At 47.8% G+C, this 20,878-nt stretch overlaps 1 protein-coding gene across 4 annotated transcripts in view; it reads right to left on the bottom strand.

Moving 5' to 3' along the window:
* Positions 1–3,655: 3,655 nt before the first annotated feature.
* Positions 3,656–20,878, bottom strand: part of AGXT2 (alanine--glyoxylate aminotransferase 2) — a 36,175-nt gene continuing 18,952 nt past the window's right edge. For all 4 annotated transcript variants that reach the window (XM_025984109.2, XM_025984110.2, XM_025984111.2 and 1 more), the window contains exons 8-14: positions 20,360–20,460; positions 19,672–19,764; positions 16,691–16,823; positions 14,380–14,471; positions 12,689–12,838; positions 8,209–8,307; positions 3,656–3,898 (exon numbers count right to left, since the gene is read on the bottom strand). In XM_025984109.2, the coding sequence (XP_025839894.2) occupies positions 3,791–3,898; positions 8,209–8,307; positions 12,689–12,838; positions 14,380–14,471; positions 16,691–16,823; positions 19,672–19,764; positions 20,360–20,460 (776 nt within the window). In that variant the 3' untranslated portion in view covers positions 3,656–3,790. The remainder of the gene's footprint in view (positions 3,899–8,208; positions 8,308–12,688; positions 12,839–14,379; positions 14,472–16,690; positions 16,824–19,671; positions 19,765–20,359; positions 20,461–20,878) is intronic.

Below are 20,878 nucleotides of genomic sequence, written 5' to 3'. Positions count from 1 at the left end.
CTGACGTGCATGGCATGAAAAGAACAGCAAGAGTAAAGCTCAAGGGACGCCTGGGTGGCTCAGTGGTTGAGTGTCTGCCTTTAGCTAAGGGAGTGATCCTGTAGTCTCCAGATCAAGTCCCACATTGGGCTCCCTCCATGGAGCCTGCTTCTCCCTCTGCCTATGTCTCTGCCTCTCTGTGTGTCTCTCATGAATAAATAAATAAAGTCTTAAAAAAAAGAGTAAAGGTCAAAAAAGTGGTTTGGGGACTAATTGTGAAGGCCCTTGAATGTCATAATAGTTGGGAGTTTGAATTTTGTTCCATGGACAAAGGGAATCCTCAGAGGCAACAGGAGATCAGAGATGTGACCATATTTACTGTTTAGGTAAGTGACTCTGGTATCAGTGTTGAGAATGGATTGGGAAGGAGCCCAGAATACCAGTTAGGAGGTAGTTTAAATAGTTTAGAAGAGATGCTGATGACCCTATTAAGACAGTTTTGGGGGATGCCTGGCTGGCTCAGTGGTTGAGTGTCTGCCTTTGGCTTAGTGATCCCAGTTCAGGGACTGAGTCTCACATCAGGCTCCCTGAATGGAGCCTGCTTCTTCTGCTGCCTGTGTCTGCCTCTCTTTGTGTCTCTCATGAATAAATAAATAAAATCTTTTAAAAAAAATTAAGGCAGTTTTGGTATAAATGGACTTACTGGGAAAACTATGTTGGAGAATGTATTCATGAGACTTAGTCATATGAAGAGCAAAAAGATAACTTAGAGGAAAATGATGCCCTAAATTGTGAGACTGAGATAAAAAAAGTATCATTAATCCAGAAGGGGTTCATTGGAGGAGAGATATTCAGTGTGTTTTATGTCAGCTATGCTGAATTTTGAGTGTTCTTGTGACATCCAAATGAAGGTGTCCAGACAGCTAGACTCTTGGGATTGGGCCTCAGAAAGAAGGTTGAGACTGAAGGTGAATATTTGGAAGTCATCAGTATAGTCAGGACAGGTGAAATTCCTGAAGCAAATGAAGTTATTTAGAGGACAGAGTATAGCCTGGAAGAAGAGATGGCCCAAGACAGAGCCTTGTAGTTGAGGAGCTGCCAGGAAAGAGCCTGAGAAGGAGCCATCTGAGATAGAAGGACCACATTGCAGAAGCCAAGGAAATCATGTTCAAGAGGGAGCAGTTGTTTAGAAAAAACATTCAGGGGCATGTGGGTGGCTCAGTTAAGCGTCTGCCTTTGGCTCAGGTCATGGTCCCAGGGTTCTGGGATTGAGCCCCGAGTCAGGATCCCTGCTCAGTGAGGAATCTGCTTCTCCCTCTCTCTCTGCCATTCTCCCTGCTTGTGCTCTCCCTCTCTCAAATAAATATATAAATTTAAAAGAAAGAGAGAAAGAAAGCACATTCAAAGGAAACATTAAGTGTTGGCCATAAGGAAGTCACTGATAGCCTTTTGAGAAGGCAGTTTCCAAGGAATGAAAGGCAGGAGTGAGATCCTAGTCGCTGAGACATGGACAGGAGCCAAAGAAGTAAAAGCACAAAATCTGCTCTTTGGAGATTCTGTAGTAGAGGGAAGAAGAGAAACGGAGCTTGAAGGGAAGAATTTCTATTTGCATAGTTCAAGTGCTCTTATGATCATTAGCTTACTTGATTCCCAACACAACTCAGGAGGTCGGAAGGGCAAGTATCAATCAGTCTGGGGCCAAAATGAGTTTTAAAAATCTGTTAGGAGGCTCATCCAAGGTCATCTAGAGCATATAAGTGGTGGAAAACGGAGTTTAGAATTCAGATCATTTGGCTCTCAATTCAGTGATCTTTCCACTTGTCAAAACAGAGCATTTCTCAAGTGTTTGCTCTGTTTGGAAATTGGATACTGGAAAGCATTGAGCTCTTTGTTAAAAGGGTTTTGATCTTATCCAGGGCACAATGCAGAGCAACTCAAAGGTTTCATGCAAGGGAATGACATGTGTAAGCATGGAAGCATTGAGCTCCTTGTTAAAGGGGTTTTGATCTTATCCAGGGTGCCATGTGGAGCAACTGGAAGGTTTTGTGCAAGGGAATGGCATGTGTAAGTCAATGCCCACGGGAGACAAATTTGGCAGTGAGGTGTAGGATGTGTTAGTGGAACAGACACCTCAGGGGGAGGCCACTAGAACATGGCATCGAACTGGACACAGCTCAAATAAACATCTAACCGCATGCTGAGAAAGTTGTTTTTCCCTTTTAATTCTGTGGATCCTGTTCTGTTTGTGTTAAGAAGAGGGTATGTTTGCTGGTAGTTTTTGACACCCTTCATATACTCTCTAATCTCCCTTTTGAAGAAAGAAGGAACAAGCCTCAGACTGGGAACATGTGCCAGCAATTGTGTCTTGCTAGAACTGAATCACATTGCTTTGTGTTTGTTCTGTTTGAACGATTACTTTCCAGTAGAACATGAAGTACTGCTTTCCCATTTATTATTATTATAGAAAGGTTACTATCAAATACATCTAAATAAAACAAGTTAAGGAAAAAAATATTAAGTCAGTTCTAAGACAAGTGGCACACACATATGGGAAAAAAAACACCAGGAATGTGCATTTTAATGACTAAAGGTTGGAAAATTCTGGTCTTGGAGACTATTGCAATAGGAGTAATGAGGGTTTAGTTCAGGGTAAGGTGATGAAAGTAGAATTTGAGAAGTAGGCTCTGATAGACATTTTAAGGGAGTCAAAAAAGTAGAGGACAAGGGGCACCTGGGTGGTTCAGTCAGTTCAGCGCTGCCTTCAGCTCAGGTCATGGTCCCGGGGTCTTGGGATTGAGCCTTGCATAAGTACCCTGCTCAGTGGGGAGTCTGCTTCTCCCTTTGCCCTTTCCCCTGCTTGCACTCTCTCTCACTCTCTTGCTTACTCTCTCTCTGAAATAAATAAATAAAATCTTAAAAAAAAAAAAAAAGAAGAGGACAGTTACCTACCTGGGGTATTTTCTGCATCATTTCTTAGGATGCTTATAGCTACAGTAATAGATAATAAGCTTAAATCAAAAAGGCTGTGCAATACACAGAATTTATTATCTTATATAACCAAAAACTCCAAGATGAGAATCTAGGATTGGTTAAGTCAGAGGCTCGTTGACATTACTAAGGACGCAATTTCCTTCTACCTTCCAACCCCAGCAAAGAAGCTTTTGTCTACATGGCCCCAAAATGGCATGATTTGAGCATGGCCCATGATGATCGGTGTAAGAAGACATGTCTTCTGGCGATAAAGAAACCTTCACCTGAAGGCACTTCCATGAGAATATTTTCCTTCAGGATTCGTTGTCCCAAAATATGTCACATGTCATGCACAAACCAATGGCTGACGGGGAATTAAATCACCATAAGTAACCTAGAATAATTAGGATTTATTCTCTGAGCTAGGGATAAAGGTCTTTTTCTGAAGGATGGGTTTCTTAAGATAATGGGGGTCTGGGAGCCCATAAGACTGGTAGGCAGTCAACCGTGTCCTCTACACGTACCAATTATATAATCGAATTCCTTAAATTAACCCTTGAACATAAGTTGAAGCGTAGGTTTGAATCTTATGGTTTATTATTTTTATTTATTTTTTTTAATTTTTAAAAATTTATTTATGATAGTCACACAGAGAGAGAGAGAGAGGCAGAGACACAGGCAGAGGGAGAAGCAGGCTCCATGCACCGGGAGCCCGACGTGGGATTCGATCCCGGGTCTCCAGGATCGCGCCCTGGGCCAAAGGCAGGCGCCAAACCGCTGCGCCACCCAGGGATCCCTTTTTTTTTTTTTTTTTAATTTTGGTTTTTTATTTTTAAACAATTTATTTAGCTCTTCGGTCCCTGTGTCGGATTAAGGCGGACCGAAATACTTCCACTGCAAACTTAACATCTGGTTTAGTGATGCACATCGAGGGCGCGATGCGGAACGTCTGAGGAGACAAAGGAAAATACAACAACGGGTCATCGTAGAATCAAATACAACTTTGAGAAAATGCACTAAGCCAAGAGTCTAAAACCTTATTTTTCTGACATGTCTTCCATGTCCCCCCTGGGCCGGTCTCCTCCCTCCCCGATGCTGACGCAGGCCGCGCACCTCCCACCTCCTAACCACTCTGGCAGCACCTGGCTCCGCCCGCCTTCCTCTCCGGTCCCCGCTCACCGCCTGGTCCTGCCCTACCTCACGGAGGTCTCCCTCCGGCACCCTCCGAGCGCCCGGGGCGGCCTCCGTGTTCGCCAGGCGCCCACCACCCTCCGGCTTCTCTTTCCCAGAACCCTCCTCTGCCCTCTGCACCCAGTCCCCCGCGGCCGCGCTACGACCCTCCTCTGCCAGGAGCAGCCCGCTGCCGACGCCCACCGCGCCTGCCCTTCTCGCCAGAACGTCCGTCTCCTCCACCCCGCATTGGCTTGGGGGCTCCGCCCCACGGGCCCTCCTCCCTTTCCCGCCCGCCCGCAGCGCCGGGATGCTGGTGGCACGACGCGCGCCCCCGGCCCTCCCCCCGCGCGGCCCCGGCACTCCTCCCGCGCGCCCCCGCCCCTCCCCGCGCGCCCCCAGACCTCCCCCCGTGCGCCCCCGGCCCTCCCCCCGCGCGCCCCCGGCCCTCCCCCCGCGCGGTCCCGGCCCTCCCCCCGCGCGCCCCCGGCCCTCCCCCCGCGCGCCCCCGGCCCTCCTCCCGCGCGCCCCCAGACCTCCCCCCGCGCGCCCCCGGCACTCCTCCCCGCGCCCCCAGACCTCCCCCCGCGCGCCCCCCGCACTCCTCCCCGCGCCCCCAGACCTCCCCCCGCGCGCCCCCGGCACTCCTCCCGCGCGCCCCCGGCACTCCCCCCGCGCGCCCCTGGCACTCCTCCCGCGCGCCCCCGGCACTCCCGCCCCCGCGCGCCCCCGGCACTCCCCCCGCGCGCCCCCAGACCTCCCCCCGCGCGCCCCCGGCACTCCTCCCCCCCCGCGCGCCCCCGGCACTCCCCTCCCCCGCGCGCCCCCGGCACTCCCCCCCCCGCGCGCCCCCGGCCCTCCTCCCCCCCCGCGCGCCCCCGGCACTCCTCCCCCCCCGCGCGCCCCCGGCCCTCCCTCCCCCGCGCGCCCCCGGCCCTCCTCCCGCGCGCCCCCGGCCCTCCCTCCCCCGCGCGCCCCCGGCCCTCCCTCCCCCGCGCGCCCCCCGCCCTCCCCGCGCGCCCCCGGCCGGCCCTCCTCCCGCGCGCCCCGCGCCCCCACGTCCGTGCGCGCAGGTCCCGGGCCCGTCCCCGCCGAGGCTGCCCCCCCCACCGCGGCCCGCGGGACGAGCGGGGGCGCCCCGGGTGGGGGCTCTCGGTCTTCTGCGGGGCCTCGGCCCGCGTCCGTCCCGGGGGGGGGGGGGCGGGGGGAGGCTTAACCTGCCGCCGCGGCTCCCAGCCTCTCCCCGGGTCAGGACGGCCTCGCCTCCCGCTGCTCAGGAGCCGTCCGCCAAGATCTTTCTAGAAACTCGTGTGCTCGCGCGCCCGGCCCCACGTGCCCGCCTGGAGGTGAGCGGCGCGCGGGGCCCTCGGCCCTGGAGCCCGCGGGGCGCCCCCTCCGGCTCCTCGGCGCCCCCCCGCCCCTCTACAAACGCTACTGGCCCCTTTGCCCCGACGGACCAAGGCGCCGTGGGTGCCGGCGGCCGCCCGCTCCCCTCGGGGCAGGGGCGCCCTGGGGCGCTTGACTCCCCCCCGCCCCCGGTGTCCCCGGGCCTTGCTGACCCTCCCCGCGGCGCCGCTCGGCCTCGCACTCCCTCCGCCCGGGAACGCCCGGTGCGCGCCGGGCTGTCTGCGGTCCCCGCGGGGACCCCCTTCCCCGGAGGCGCCCGCGGTGCCGACGGCGCACGGGACCTGGCCCGGCTCTCCCCTCGGAGCCACCTCGGGCTGCACCGCGGGGTCGTACCGCCCCCCACCGGGCCGGCGGCGCACTCGGCCTGAGTAGGGCGGCGGCCGGGGCCTCCCCTCGGCCCCTCCCGCCCGGCGTCCGCGCCCCCGCACGCGGCTCGCTCGGGCCGGCACCGTCCGCACCGCTTCCCCCGCCGCCCGCACTCCCTGCCCCCAGGCCCGAGGCCTCCGCTGTATCCTCGCGGGAGGACGGACCCAGACACCAGGTCCTGGTCCCTCGGCCGACCGGCTGTGACTGGCGTGATCAACCTGTCGGTGCCTTTTGTCCTTCATCCGGAAGATTAGCCTAATAATAGTCCGCTCCTGCGGGAGGCGCCCCTGCTGCGGGTCCCCACAGCGCCCGCGAGCCTTCAGGATCCCGCGTCCGAACCCCCTGCCCGCCGCAAGCTCGAGTGTGCTTGGAGCTCCTTGCACCCCGCCGTGTTCCCGCACAGGCTTTGAGTGTGCTTGGAGCTCCTTGCACCCCGCCGTGTTCCCGCACAGGCTTTGAGTGTGCTTGGAGCTCCTTGCACCCCGCCGTGTTCCCGCACAGGCTTTGAGTGTTTCTCTCGCTGTGGAAGGCTCAGCCGGCCAGGAGGCCGGGGCTAGGAGTCCCTTCTCTTTCCTCCTCCTGTAATACTCCTTTTCTATAGCCCTCGGTGAGCTTGCTGCTCTGCATTGTCATTGCTGTTGATGTGTCTTTCTTTCCTGCCAGCTCGGAGACCAGCTCGGAGACGAGAGGGACGGGGTCTTATTTATCACTGTGACTTTATTTTTTAAAAATATATATTTAAAGATTTTATTTATTTATTAGAGAGGCCAGGCTCCATGCAAGGATCCCCCCCCCCCCATACGGGACTCGATCCCGGCACCCCAGGAGCACACCCTGGGCCAAGGCAGGCACTAAACCGCGGAGCACCCAGGGATCCCCCTCACTGTGACTTTAGTATCCAGCATAGCAACTGTTGCTTAGTGCTGACGGGCTTCCCAGATAACTAAGAAATAACTAAGCAAGTAAACAAGTGTTCGGGTCTTTGTAAGTTAAGGGATTTTTTTTTTTTTTTTTTTTTTTTTTAAGATTTTGCTTATTTACTCATGAGAGACACAGAGAGAGAGGGACAGACACAGGCAGAGGGAGCAGCAGGCTCCATGCAGGGAGCCCGACGTGGGACTCGATCCCGGGTCTCCAGGGTCAGGCCCCGGGCTGAAGGCGGCGCTAAACCGCCGAGCCCCCCCCCCCCCCCCCCCCCCCGGGCTGCCCAATTACAGGATTTTTAATCATTAATTCATATAGAAAAATAACTGTGACCCGGACTAGAAAGAACTCGCAGCGAATGTCCCAGCAGAAGTGTTCATCTGGTTTTGTTGGAGGCGGTTTGGTGTAGCCTGTCGCTTAACAGGGAAGGGTTACAGATACAAGTGATGTCCCCTTGAACAGAAGTACAGAGGGGCAGGGGGCAAGAGTACAGGGAGAGGATCTAAATCTGAATAGGAGAGACACTTCAGTCCCCGAATCTTCAGAAAAGGAAGAAGTGGAGTGGGGACACGGGAGTTCGCACAGAGATCCCATCTGAGAGCTTCTGTGCTCTCGGGCGAGAGTGTCGGCGCCACTAGAGTGTGGGGCAGGGATGGAGCAGGGAAAGCGGAATGACATCGGGAAAGAAAGGTGACAAAGGGGAGGAGAGGAAGATACCCGAAATCTCAGATATCAGCGCTTCAGGGTGAGGGTCCTGCTGACGAGAGAGATTTGGGCAGAGGGCTTAGGAGCAGCGCCCACCCAACAGGCCGGGGCCACGCCAGGGCCACACCAGGGCCACGCCAGGGCCACCCCTGCCTGGGGCTTGTCTGTGGCTTTTCCAGGAAGGAGCAGGGAAAGCTGGTCCCTGCGTCTCCCAGCCTGAGGGTGAAGGGCACTGGGAGCGGCTGATTCTGAGCTCCCACCGGGGACCCAGCCAGGGTGGTCTCCCGCCTGTCCTGCAGGGTCACCAGGACCCGCCAGCACTCTTGGGTCGCTCCTGGCCGCAGTGGCCTCTATGCCCCAGCAGGTTTAGAGTCCCCAGAGTCAGAGCCTGAGGTTGAGTTAATTCATACGTGCGGCAAACTAGTCATTGCAAGACTGTGATGACTCTGCCGTGACCCGCACCGCAAGTCCCGTGGTTGTGGTTTGTCCGTCCCTCTTGGTGCCTTGTTAGACGGTCCCGAGAGCGGCGGGAACTCAACCACTCGAACGCGGCGCCCTCTAGTGGCCCGCGGGCCTCACTGCACCCTCCTCTAGAAACCTGAGCATCAGGCCCGGAGGAAGAGACCAGAAGGGACAACCGGGAGACGCCCACCGAAAGGGATAGGAAAAGGCCGGCCTTTCTCTTACCTGAGCAAAAATGCCACCTTTGCCAATTAGAAGCCCCATGCGTTTGCAGTCGTCGTGGATTTCATTGACTTCTTCCTGGGGAAGAGGCTGGCGGCTCATCTGCAAATACATTTAATACATATTTCCTATAAGGGTTTGACTTGTTAAGGATGTTATTTCCAAGAGGGGGGGGGGAAGCAACTCAAACAACCAACACTCTTCCCTCCCTCTCAATCTCTCTCTCTCCTCACTGTAACTGAGTATAGCTATTAGAGAAATAAAGCTGTGAATTACTGGGTGGAATTTTAGGGGGGAGGTGGTGTTATTAAAAATACTTGTTTTTATCCCAGTTCATCCCAAATTGCAAAAGAAAAAATGAAGTTGAATGCAGATAGCCGGTGAACCTTGGCTCTGCTAAGGGCAGTCCTGGGAACTTGGTTCCTCCCTCGCCAAATGTGGAGTTGGCTTTATTGGTGTGGTAATTCTCAACTGTTCACTTTGGTTTGCTCACGTAGAGGGCTCATATCGAAGTCCAGGAAATGGCTCTTAAGTTACACAAGGGCTTGAACGATCCAGGCTTTCCCTGGGCCACTGCATGGCCTGGGCAGCTGGGGTGGCGCCGGCTGTCCCCATCTCCCTGGCTTGTGGAATTTCCTCTTTCTCCCCCAAGACTTAATCCTCCAAGGTTGGGAAAAGTAAGCACTTTGGGGGGCCGGAGGCTGTTTCAAATTATCAGGCATCTGAAGTTGGTCTCTCTGGGGTCCAGAGGTGTCAGTACCCCTTTGGTGGCCCTGGGCTGGGGGCTGGCGCCTATTCTGTGCGTCTCCTGTCGTCTGAGCCTGAGTACCAACGCCTCCCTCTGACTTAGTCATTTCACGTCTGACTGTGTGTCTGCATGACCTGGAAGCCTTTTCAAACTACAGACATTTGGGGCTCAGGCTCAGTGTATGGAATGAGAAGACTTGGGGCAGGCCAAGGCATCTGGATTTGTGAAATGCCTGGCAGATGCTTGCGTGGGAATTACTGGTGTGAACTTGTCTTGAGTACTCATTGCTGTCACCACCATGAGTTTCTCTTTTGTGGCACGGCTGTGGTGAGCATCAGCGTGGGGCTGGCTCTCTGGTTTCACATGCATAAGGCATGATCCGGGCTCCTGTCATCCTTATGAGGTGCAGGAGGGCTCCTTCCAGGCGGTCCCAGCTTTGTTATTCTCAGGGCTCCTACCCGCCTTCCCTCTAGGCTTCAATATCTATCCCTTGCACCCCCTAGTCTGCACTCCACCTCATGCCCCTTCATTCCTGCTTAGGTCTCAATGTCCCAGAACAGAGTAAGACTGGGCCTCCCAGAGATGTTTGCATTTTTGTCGGGCCTAAAGCCTTGAGATAAAGAAAATAATATTCAGACTTTCAGACTGCTAGGTAATGAGGACCTGGGATAGGGGACAAGACCAGGATCTTCTCACTGATCCTAAGATGTCATCACACATTCCTGCTTGCCTCTGAGGTTCTCATCTAGTAAAAAAGGGAAGAGTAAAATATGACAAAATAGTGGAGGTAGCTGTGAGAACCATAAAGTGGTCAAATTTAGTGTGGGAATAGCGAGAGGTCAGAGGGCACTCAGCACCCCCTGAAAGGGTTTCTCTAGGGGAGGTTGGGTTGGTGGGGCCTTGCTGGATAGTTAGGGTCTGGACAGGTGGACTTTGGCCTCACTTTGGACTGGGCCAGCACCCTCCCTGCTCCATTTGATCATCCCCTGTCCTCAGCTGCTGTGACTAACTGAACATTTTGTGTGTGTTCCACAGAGAAAAGCAGTGCTGGAAACTCTGAGACACAGCCCCAGGACAGCTGCCCAGGCTCTGTGCTCAAGCCTATGTCCCAGCTGCTAGATAATCAAGTAGGCATGTTTGTAACCGAACCCCTTGGTGGGTGTGTAATGTTGCTTCATGTTTACCTTTTTTTTTTTTTTTGTAAATCTGCATTTAAATAATTATAAAAGTAACCCATCCATGGTTATTGAGAAAAAAGCCTTAAACTGAAATGGAGGTGCATAAAGGGAAATGGGAAAGTTTCTTCTCCAATCTTATTCCTAGGATTACCTCCCATCAATAATTTCTTGTGAACCAGACACTTTTTCTATGTTGCAAATACATCTATATGCATATTTAAAAAATAAATCATACTTTATAATGTTCTCCAATTTGCTTTTAACAATTTACAATATATCGTGGACATGTTTCTATGTCATTGTATTTGTACCTCGTCTTCTTCAAGGTTACCCAGCATTTCATTGTTTGTTGATAATTTGTTTAATCATCTCTTGCTGGATGTTTATGTTGTTTCTAATTTTTTGTGACTCTAAACAATGCCACAAACATTCCTGCTCATCTATATCTTTCAAATTTCTATGAGTATTTGTTTAGGACATATGTCTAGAAGTGGAATTGCTAGGTCAAAGTGCATACATTTAAAATGTTGAAAGATACAGACAAATTGCTATCTAAAGGGCTGTACCAATTTATGTCCTCACCAACAGCAAAGGGGAATTTCAATTTTGGGTTGTGATGGACAGTGTTATAGTAAAGTTCTGAGCTGCTGTAATTATTTGAACATGGTCTGAAGGGTTGCAGGGACCTGAACTCAGTCAACAAACACTTCTGAAGTACTTACCATCCGCCTGATTCCTGGCCTCAAAAGTGTATAACTTCTTTAGGAAAGTAAGCTATTTCTGCATGAAAACTGAACCAACAAATACAGAGTTTGAAAGATCTTTTCGAAGGAGCTTTTTAGGCAGTGGGTCTGGAGGGATTCTCTGAGTCCTGGAGCCCTTGTCCAAGGGAAAAACAAAGGTAAGCTTTAGGGAGGAGGCGTGGTGAATAGTTGGATCTGGAAAAAGGCTAGGATTGCCTCAGGTAGATATAGACAGGAGAGTACTGCGGTCCCTGGTTGGGGAAAAGTTTGAGTGGCACTGGATGTAGGGAAGTGAACGGCATTGAGTGGACATTAGATGGAACTAAGGAATGGATGAGCTGGGGTGAAAATCTGGGTGGTCTGCCCTCAGAGCCCGTGCTTAACACTACCCAACGGCAGAGCTCAATCAACAGACACTATTTGATAGCCTGTTTTATTTTTTCCTATAATACAATTTGCACATCTTTCCCCTCAAACATATAATTATGCCACCGTGGGATGGATGTACCATAATTTAGCTTGTACTGTACCAATGGCCATGTGGGAGGATGCTGGTGTTTTACCACGACAGATGAAGTCCTGATGAACATTTGTGTTCGTGTGTCTCTGAGCACGGAGAAGCTGGGCCAGTGGGAAAGAGAGGAACCCCTCCCTTCTCTGTGGAGTCTGGACTTGGGAGTGTAGATATCTTTGGGGGAGCTCCTGGGCTGGGGACTGGGATGGAATCTTCTGAGCCTTATAACAGCCCTTGCCTTGGCCACAAGCTGAAGAGAAGTATGTTGTGGCCTGTGAGCAAGAGGGCCTAGTCTCATGTTACTCTTATTTTGCTATTGTCTCCCCTTAGCTTTTTTTTTCCCCCCCCTTAGCTTTAAAATCTTAAACATTCCAGTTTTGTATTGGCTCTGCTGTGTGGCATCAATGGAAGAGTCTTATACCCATGGTCTGGTCTGAGTCCTAAAATTATTGAGCATCAACTTTCCCAAACTAGGATGCTGTAAGAAGCCACTTAGGAGAAAGCTGGGCAAGAGCTAAGGTGAAGGAGTTAGTTTGACTCTTCGCTCTGGTGCCAAGATTCTCCCCCTATGACTCCCCTCAGCAGGTCTGGGCTTTGCTTTTACAGAGGGGAGGGACATGGGTTGCAGAGGCAAAGAAAGGATCAGCAGATTTGGCACTAGAAATAAGAGACAGAAAGTTATTTTCTCATCTGGACACTGGGTAACTGGGAGAACAGTGGAGGGTGAGAAACAGAAACAGTGAACTTAAAGGAATAACTGGTTTGGGGGAAAATGCTAAGTCCAATTGTTGTCATATTGAGTGTGAGTCACGGTGGGAAATGTCATCCGAAAGTCACACCCTGCCTAGTTACTTGGGAGACTGAAAAATATTCACAAACAGACAAACACAAAATCCTGTAGATCCTAACGTCCTCATCCCAAACCATCTTCACAACTCTCTCCTGGCCTTCTTCCTTACTTCCCCAAGCTCTCTGGGCCACCTGCCGCTCCCCAAATAACTTCCTCCCTTCCCCATATGTCTAATTCTAAATATTTAGTCATCACCAATGTTCTTTGCCTAGAGCGGCAGGAAAAATATCAGCTCCCTGTTCCAAACGGCCTCCCTGCCTCCTCTGAAACTCTTGATGACCTGCTGGCGTTTTGCACTCCCCGTGTACCTCCGATGGGCTCTGCTGAGCCTCGCTGGCCTGGTGTGCTCTCTCCCCGAGAATGTATGAAGTGACCTTGTGGCTCATGCTTTCCACTTTAACTCTTGCTGTCCCCAAGAAGTCACAGAGAGCACGGCATATCCGAACCTACCTTATCTTTCACCATTTCTATTCCTATCATGAGGCCTTTGCCTCGCACATCTCCGACAATCTCAAATTCATCCCGCAGCTCCGCAAACTTCTGTAGCATGTAGGTGCCAACTTCTTGACTGTTTTCCTGTAGATTTTCTTCTTTAATCACCTGTTTAGAGAAAGTCTCAAATGGCCTTACATTTAAAAAAAAAAAAAGGTTCTAATATTGACTGAGAAACACAGAGGTAAATGTGTATGGCCTTTTTTACAGAAACTTGACCAGACAAATGGAAACCAAAGTCTAATGTGATTATGCTCTGTACTACAAAAAGATTTGCTGTAAGGAGAAAAAGAATCTTGGTATAGGGGATACTTTCCCCAGATCCTCCTGATCTTCAGGGATGGTTAAAAATTTAGGAAAGAGTAAAAGGCATGTCTCAATGCAGCCTGCAACACAGATGCCATAATCCTGAGGTTCATTCTTGCCAAGGCTTTGCTGAAAAGTAGGATACAGCGGTGAAGAAGACAAATGCCCTGAACAAAGACCTGTCGTAGATTATGGCCCTACTGGGACCTTACTGACCTAAGTTTAGCAGCCCTCAGCCAGACACAGACTGTCGTTGGCCGAGTGTCCCACCACAGGGCCTCGACCTAACGAGCTGAGCGAAGCCCTGTGTGGGCCCAGGGCCAGGGCCCTGAGGATACAAAAAAATTTTCACCTACTTCCACTCATGGTAGAGACTTGTGATTCTTGACTGACTACGCACAATATACTACATTTATATTTAGCTGATAATAATTGCATGACTTCATGACTTAAGACCTATTCGTTCACCTAAGTCCTCTCTATGTGGTTGAGGTAACATAATGGCAATGTCAACAAAATGAAGTAAATGACACATTCCTACCTGTGCTTTTCATATTGCGATTTTATCATATTTATCATACTTTTTAAGTAGCAAGGGAAGCTTTTACTTATTTTTATTTAAAGATACTTAACATTTTTTGAGTAGGTGAATCATCCTTTGCCTCATCCAAAAATCAGAATATATGAAAGTGTGTACAGTAGAAGGATCCTCGCTGATCCTCGTCTCCCAGCTGCCGAGTTTTCCTCCCCACAGATGACCACAGTGAGTCGTTTCTTGGACATTCTTCTAGGGATACCCTGTACTTACTTACTTAAGCAAATGCTATTATGCACATTAGCAAGGACATTTCACAGAGGACACACCAGGAAAATTCAGCAAGGGGGGCTGAGCAACAGCTGAATTCCCTCATTGGTCCCACTGAACTCAGATTCTCTTTATGACCGTGCAACAAAAGGAAGGAAGACTGTCAAGGACAGGGTGAAAATTAATCTGAATTCAAGACAACAGTTGGTGACTATCCATCACATACCACTCAAATAAAAAAGAAATTTCAGTGCTACCAGCTAGCGGCCTCTTCTTATATTTCCCATGCATATGAACTTTATTATATATTATTCTATTATATAAAATATATATTTATTATACATAATACTTCAAGCACCCAGAGTAGATCTTAAAATGGGTGAAGGGGCACAATAATGATTGGAAATCTGACTTAAATTTGTGGACTGTTATTACCTCTTCACTTTAATAATGTAATTGACAGAGGCTGGATAACGTGTGTGTGGTTTTGAAGTAATTTTGTGAAATGAGGGATGTTAACGTGGCTGCCAGAACATACCTCAAGAACCGCTGACCCAATGGCACAGGCCATGGGGTTCCCTCCAAAGGTGTTGAAGTGAAGAACGGATTTAGCCAGAGAGTTGGCAATCTCTAGGGAGAGAAAATAAAAGGTGGATAAAGAGTGAGACATTCCTGTCATCTCCTCTCACACCATTCTGATTATATTTACTTTTGTCTTGTATTAATAATATATTTCATGGCATCATAGCCAATCCATTCTTCATTCACCAGGCAGTGGATTTTTTTTTTAAAGATTTTATTTATTTATTCATGAGAGACACAGAGAAAGAGAGAGAGAGGCAGAGACACAGGCAGAGGGAGAAGCAGGCTCCATGCAGGGAGCCCGACGTGGGATTCAATCTCGGGTCTCTAGGATCAGGCCCTGGGCTGAAGGTGGCACTAAACCACTGAGCCACCCAGGTTGCCCGATAGGGGATGTTAGGGATGGAATTACATGTGTGTCTCCCCACCCTGTGACCCTTCTTTAGATGTCGAAGCCCTATTCCTGAATGTGAACAGATTTGGAGATGAGACCTTTAGGGGAGTAATTAGGGTTAAATGAAGTCTCAAGGATGGGGCCCTTGTAGGACTGGTATCATCCTAAGAAGAAAAAGAGACATCAGAGCTCTCTCTGTCTGGGGAAAAGGGCATAGAAGGACACAGCAAGAAGTTGGCCATCTGCAAGAGATATCTCACAAGAAACCAACTTTGCTGGCACCTTGACCAGGTTTGAGACTTCGAGGTTTGAGAACTATGAAAAAATAAATATTTGCTGCTTAAGCCTCCCAGCGTGTGGTGTCTTGTTATGGTAGTCAGCTGGGGCTGACTGGATATGGAAAAATTATTTACTCAATGAGAAGTATGATAACACAATATTCCATGTGTTTTGTGAATTGAAAAGTACCTTAACATTTGATTTATGGGAATTTACATGGGACCTTCATTAGTTAACCTTTTTTTTCTATATTATACTCTTGGGACTAAGAAGGAGATATTTAAAAAAAAGATCGCATTAAGGATTTAGTAACATAATTTCTGGATTTTTTTCAGGGTGAGCATATATTTGGTTCATTATAGTTCACTTTCTGCATCCACATTTTAGTACCTGTAACAGGTAGAAGCTTAGCATGTCTGACTCCAAATTGCTTCATTTTGTCTTGTTGCTGTGACCTATAGCTTGGAAACATCTGCTTTGCCCTGTATGTAGGCATGTTAATCTTTGAAGGAATTTTGCTTACAGCAGAGATTTGCAAAGACTTGTTTTTTTTTTCTTTTAACCTGAAACCTGCATCACTTAAGGAGATAAGGAAGTACAGACAGAAATGCTGATGCTATGTTAAGATTTATTGGAAGGACATGACCAGATTCCCATAGGCAAAGAGTGACCATGACCAAAGACAAAGAAGTTATGAGACCTTTCTCAGGGGTCCATAGACATTGGTCACCTTTGCAGCCAACTCCCTTGTGCTCCTCCCTTTTGCTAAGAAACAAGGAGTTTGGACTTCCTGCCCAGGAGAGATGATTCTTTAGGACAATTGTCCCGCATCTCCTTGGTTTGTTGGCTTTCCTTGCCCCAACATCTCGCCTCTCAAATTATTGACCTGTCATGAGGCAAGCAGAAGGAGCTTGGACTCTGTATTACTTTATTCATTCAATAAAAATACTGAACTATCAGAGCACTTAATTATCCTTTAGTACCCCGGAAGTGTGCTTACTATTGGTGGGAAGAGCAAAATAATTTAAAGACTTTTAACGATAAATGGTTCATAAAAATAATTTTCCATAAAACCTCACTAAAATTTAAAATAGGGTTTGGTCTTATGTTCATTTTATAGAATATTCTGGCTAAGTGAGATATATTTATTCAGTTGTTTTGTTGAGATGGAAGCAGAAAACTGTCACTCTGAGCCTTGAGTTTATAACATATTAGAACAGTAAGACCAAATAAGAGTCTCCTTCAGAATAGGATTCCCTGGAAATTTCACAGTTAGCTTCAGGTTGGTTAAAAAGGATCTCTTGTGTGGGTTTTGTTTTTGTGGCACGATTTCCTATACCTTGTTGGAGTGTGAGAACCCTGCATTTCATTGTGGGGGTGGGAGAATTAGTCTCCCTACAGCAAGAGCAGAAAGGGCTGGCTTTCTTCCATCTCTTCTACCATATGGCAGACTGTTTCTTTCAATTATTGCTTAGGAAATGCATGTATAGTTCCCAGCACTGTCTTCAACCCACGCAAGTTCCCAAACATCTGTTTTCTACCATCACTGATGCAGGAGGCCCAGAAACAAGTACAACCTGCCCGTAGGCCCTACCTGGAGTTGTCACAACTGCTGCCATGGGAAAGCCATTCCCAATCCCTTTAGCCATGGTGACAATGTCTGGGAGGATGCCATGGGTTTGGAAGCCCCAGAAGTGAGAGCCTAGCCTTCCAAATCCTGTCTGCACCTGATGGAACACAAATCCAAAATCATTGGAAACCTTTCAAGAAATGCTGGCTTTTCTGACTCTGATCACTTCTTTTCCTCTTCAATATCATCATTGCCAGCCATCATCATCACCATCTTTATATGACCATGGACATGGCCCTTAGTCTGTGTCTGAGCTTTTAGTTACCAGAAACCATGTGCTACTAACTTTATGGGATTTTGGATATATTTCTGAAGTCCTCTGAACCTGTTAACTCTGTTAAGTAGAAATAGTACTAGTGGTACATCACAAGACTGCTATGAAAGTCATATAAATAGTGCATGTGTAAAGGAACATTCTGGTTAGCAATGCTTAATAGGATCTCCGGTGTGTAAGGCAGCAGGGAAGAAACCACCTCTGCCCTGCTGGATGAAGCAGGAGTTATAGGGAGTGGATTGGGGCTGGTATGGTTGCCGCGTGGTCCACATAGGCTCGTCATTCTCTTCCCTGTGATCTCCTTTCTTTCCTGAGAATCTTGGACTTTCAGGTTCGAGAACTATGAAGATGACCCAGTTAAACCAGTTAAATTAGGATTGGACCAAGTTAACTTTGGTTTATTTGTGCATGCTTTTTTCCTTCTTTCTAGAAGACCCTCTCCCTGCTTCTTTATCTCATTAACTCCTCTTGTCCTTCAAAACAGCCTCATCATCACTTGTTCTAAGATTTTCCTGAGCCCTCATAGAGCTCCCCCTCAAGGCACCTAGGCATGCTGTCATCTGAACTTCTCACCTTGGACTACTGTCACCACTGTATGTATCTGATGACAGGGGCTGTATCTTATTCCTCTCTTTCTCCACAACACCTGGCAGAGTGCCTGATAAAAGTTAGTACTTAGTACGTAGAATGAATACAGAAGTAGCAGAAGTGCCTAATTGAATAAAGCCACATAGACATTCCCTGCAAATTTCTGCCAGAGCCTTTCTGGTAAAGTTTCCTTGAGATAATAACAATGGGACATACCTTATAGAATTGTTATTACATGCACCTTATAGATCTAGCAGTTCTTATCTTCACTTGGTCATTAGGACAATCCTTCTTAAGGTCACCCTATGTTAGGTAGTTTCTAATTATGTCCTTGAAAGTGATAAAACAGGGTACCTGGGTGGCTCAGTCGGTTGGCCCGCTGACTCCTGGTTTTGGTTGGAGTCGTGATCTCAGGGTCCTGGGATTGAGCCCTGAGTGGGGCTCTGTGCTCAGCAGGGAGTTGGCTTGAGGATTTTCTCTCCCTATTCCTCTCCTCCTCCCCTTCTGCACTCACTTGCTCTTTCTTTAAAGTAAACAAATAATTCTTAGACCAAAACTGTGAGAAAACCACCTATCTTAGAAAATTCTGAAGGTCATATATTTTTAAAATTTAATCTATTTGCCCTCTCGTTAGTTTGTGGCAGCTTCACTGTGTGCTAATTCCAAAGGTTAAAGTTGATTCTTTAACAAATTGTAAACCAACAGAATTTTCTTTTCTTTTTTCTTTTCTTTTCTCTTTTCTTTTCTTTCTTTCTTTTCTTTCTTTTCTTTTCTTTTCTTTTCTTTCTTTTCTTTTCTCTTCCTTTCTTTTCTTAGTAACAGTTAAGTTTGATTGGCTTGCAGTCTCTAAACTTGTAGCGACAGGTTGGGGAAGGGAGGCTGGGCTGACCCTCGCTTACATGTGCAGCACTCTGAGGACTAGCCAGGCCAGCTGGGGATAACAGAGACCGGGCTGCACATGAGGAAATCGCAAAAAACATTTTTGCAAAGGAGACAGCCCAAAGTCCACTATAGGGAATGTTTAGCTGAGGAAAAATGTTCAGGCAAAGACAGCAGGACTGAAACAGGTATGAAACATCTTCACAGGCTCCCCACCTATTCCTGGTGGGTCTAACTCTTGTTAGTAGAATTATGACTGGTCACCCTGGAATGAGCTGGGAGCACATCTCTGGTCCTGGCAACCATCCTCTGGTCCTTTGACCTCTATTGCTATTCCTAGTAGACAAAAGACTGCTGTCTTTGATATGCTCTAATATGAAGTGTAGTTATGATTAAATTGATGCCTTTAAAAAAGACACGGAGCCAATGAATTTCATTCCCTTTAGAGGATCCCTTTGGAGGTACCATATGCTTATTCCACCAATGCTGTCTTAGCTCAAGCTATTTTAGAATTTTTTTGGAACTAGTTTTTAAATATCTGCAATGGTGGCCCTCTTCTTTCTTAGCATCCACATTTTTTTTCCCTTTTATTTTGTAAGGGAGGAGGGACAAAGGGAAAGAGGGAGAGAATCTTAAGCAGGCTCCACACCCAGTGCAAAGCCTGAGCTGGGACTCGATCTTATGATGCTGAGATGGTGACCTGAGCTGAAATCAAGAGTCAGACGTTTAACCAATAGAGCCACCCAGGCACCCCATGCATTTTTTTCTTTTAATATCTTTTCCAAACAAGTTTTTTTTATTAAGATGAATGCTGCCAGCCTCGTTAATACTATTTTGGCAAAATTAGGATGAAAAGTTGGTTACGAGATGAAATTTCCTATGTGGTTTTTGAACTGCCTCTGACACAATCTCCATATGGGAACTTAAAAAGCTATCTTAGGTGATGACAGCATCACCTGTGCCTGCTAGCCACTCATTTGATAAACTCCAACTTGGATGTTTAAGTTCTTTTGGTTATTAAATGGACCAACTAATCTACCAACCAACCAGTCAACTAGCAAAGGCTTCATTAATTCATATCCACATCTTGGAATTCCCACAGAAGACGTTTTCGTCTTGGATTGCAGAGGAGGTTTTGAAGAGGTTTCTCCCTATGCCTTTCTTGTTCTCGCTCTCTATATCACCCTGTTCCACAGCCACTCACCTCATCTGCGATGCACAGGCCTCCTCGTTCTCGCACCAGCTCAAAGGCTTCCTTTAAAAACCCCTTTGGATACTGAACTACTCCATTCACCCCCTGCAAAAGACCAAACCAGGGAGTCCTATAATAACAGCATAGCCCTTTGAAACTATTAAAAAATGAAAGAATATAGATCATTATCATCATTAGCATTAGTAATAGCAGCAATTTTTTTTTTTTTAATAGCAGCAATTTTTAAAATGGTCTTTAGATCTGTTCCAACTATGGGTGAATAGAGGGGCCATTACTCTTGTGCCATGACTTTTGGGAAAAGGACACAAAACTTCTTCTCTTCTGAGATTAGAAACAAAGTAGATTAAGGGATTTGGTAACATTAGAGAAAGGCTCCCCCTGATAGTGTGGGTATTAAGCAACCAAAGATTGCTGGGGTTTCCTTTTCTTCAGAATTTTAGGAATTCAATAGTTTCATCTATCTGTTCAGCCCAAGAATACAGGAAATGGTTTTTGAAGGTCAGTAGAAAATTGAGGGCACTCTTTTTTTTTTTTTAAGGAGCCAAGAGAATGAATTGAATTTGGAGAGGGACACAGCAATGGTCACTTAAATATTTTGGAATTCTCTAGAATGTATGAGTTAAAACGCTCTGATAATTTGAAAGTCAGCCCAATTAATGTCTAAGGTCAGTATACCCACTTGAATTGGTTCTGCAAAAAATCCAGCAATTGATTTGGCCACAGAACTGTTCAGAGTATCTTTGAACTGTTCAATATACTGGTCTTTTGCTTGGCAGCAGTCTGCAAAAACAACAAGAACCACAAACAAACAAACAGACAAAACAGCATTTGGAGATGTGAGAAAGGCATTCAGAAGAATGGGAAACCATAGAAAAAAGGAAATAGGATGAGTAGATTGACTAGAATCCTGAGAATTGAGTAAACAGAATGTGAGTATATAGAATTCTGAAGAGGGGACATTCTTTCAGAACAACTTGTACTTTGGTTTGAGCAGAAAGACGAGGATAGCCATAAAGACATAAACAAACCACTTCAGTCATTTCCATCTGGGGAAGAAATGCCCCGAAGTATCACTGAATCTGGAATACAGAGCTGTTTCACCTAAGGTTACTTGTCCTCTCAACTGGGTAGATTTAATTCAAAAATAATTGGAGTGTGGATTTAACCTACTTGGAAATAACTATTTACCTTTTATTGC

The sequence above is a fragment of the Vulpes vulpes genome, chromosome 4 (assembly GCF_048418805.1).
Source record: "Vulpes vulpes isolate BD-2025 chromosome 4, VulVul3, whole genome shotgun sequence".
Lineage (NCBI taxonomy): Eukaryota > Metazoa > Chordata > Mammalia > Carnivora > Canidae > Vulpes > Vulpes vulpes.
The sequence above is the reverse complement of the archived record's forward strand: the minus strand, read 5'-3'. Positions and strand labels throughout refer to the sequence as shown.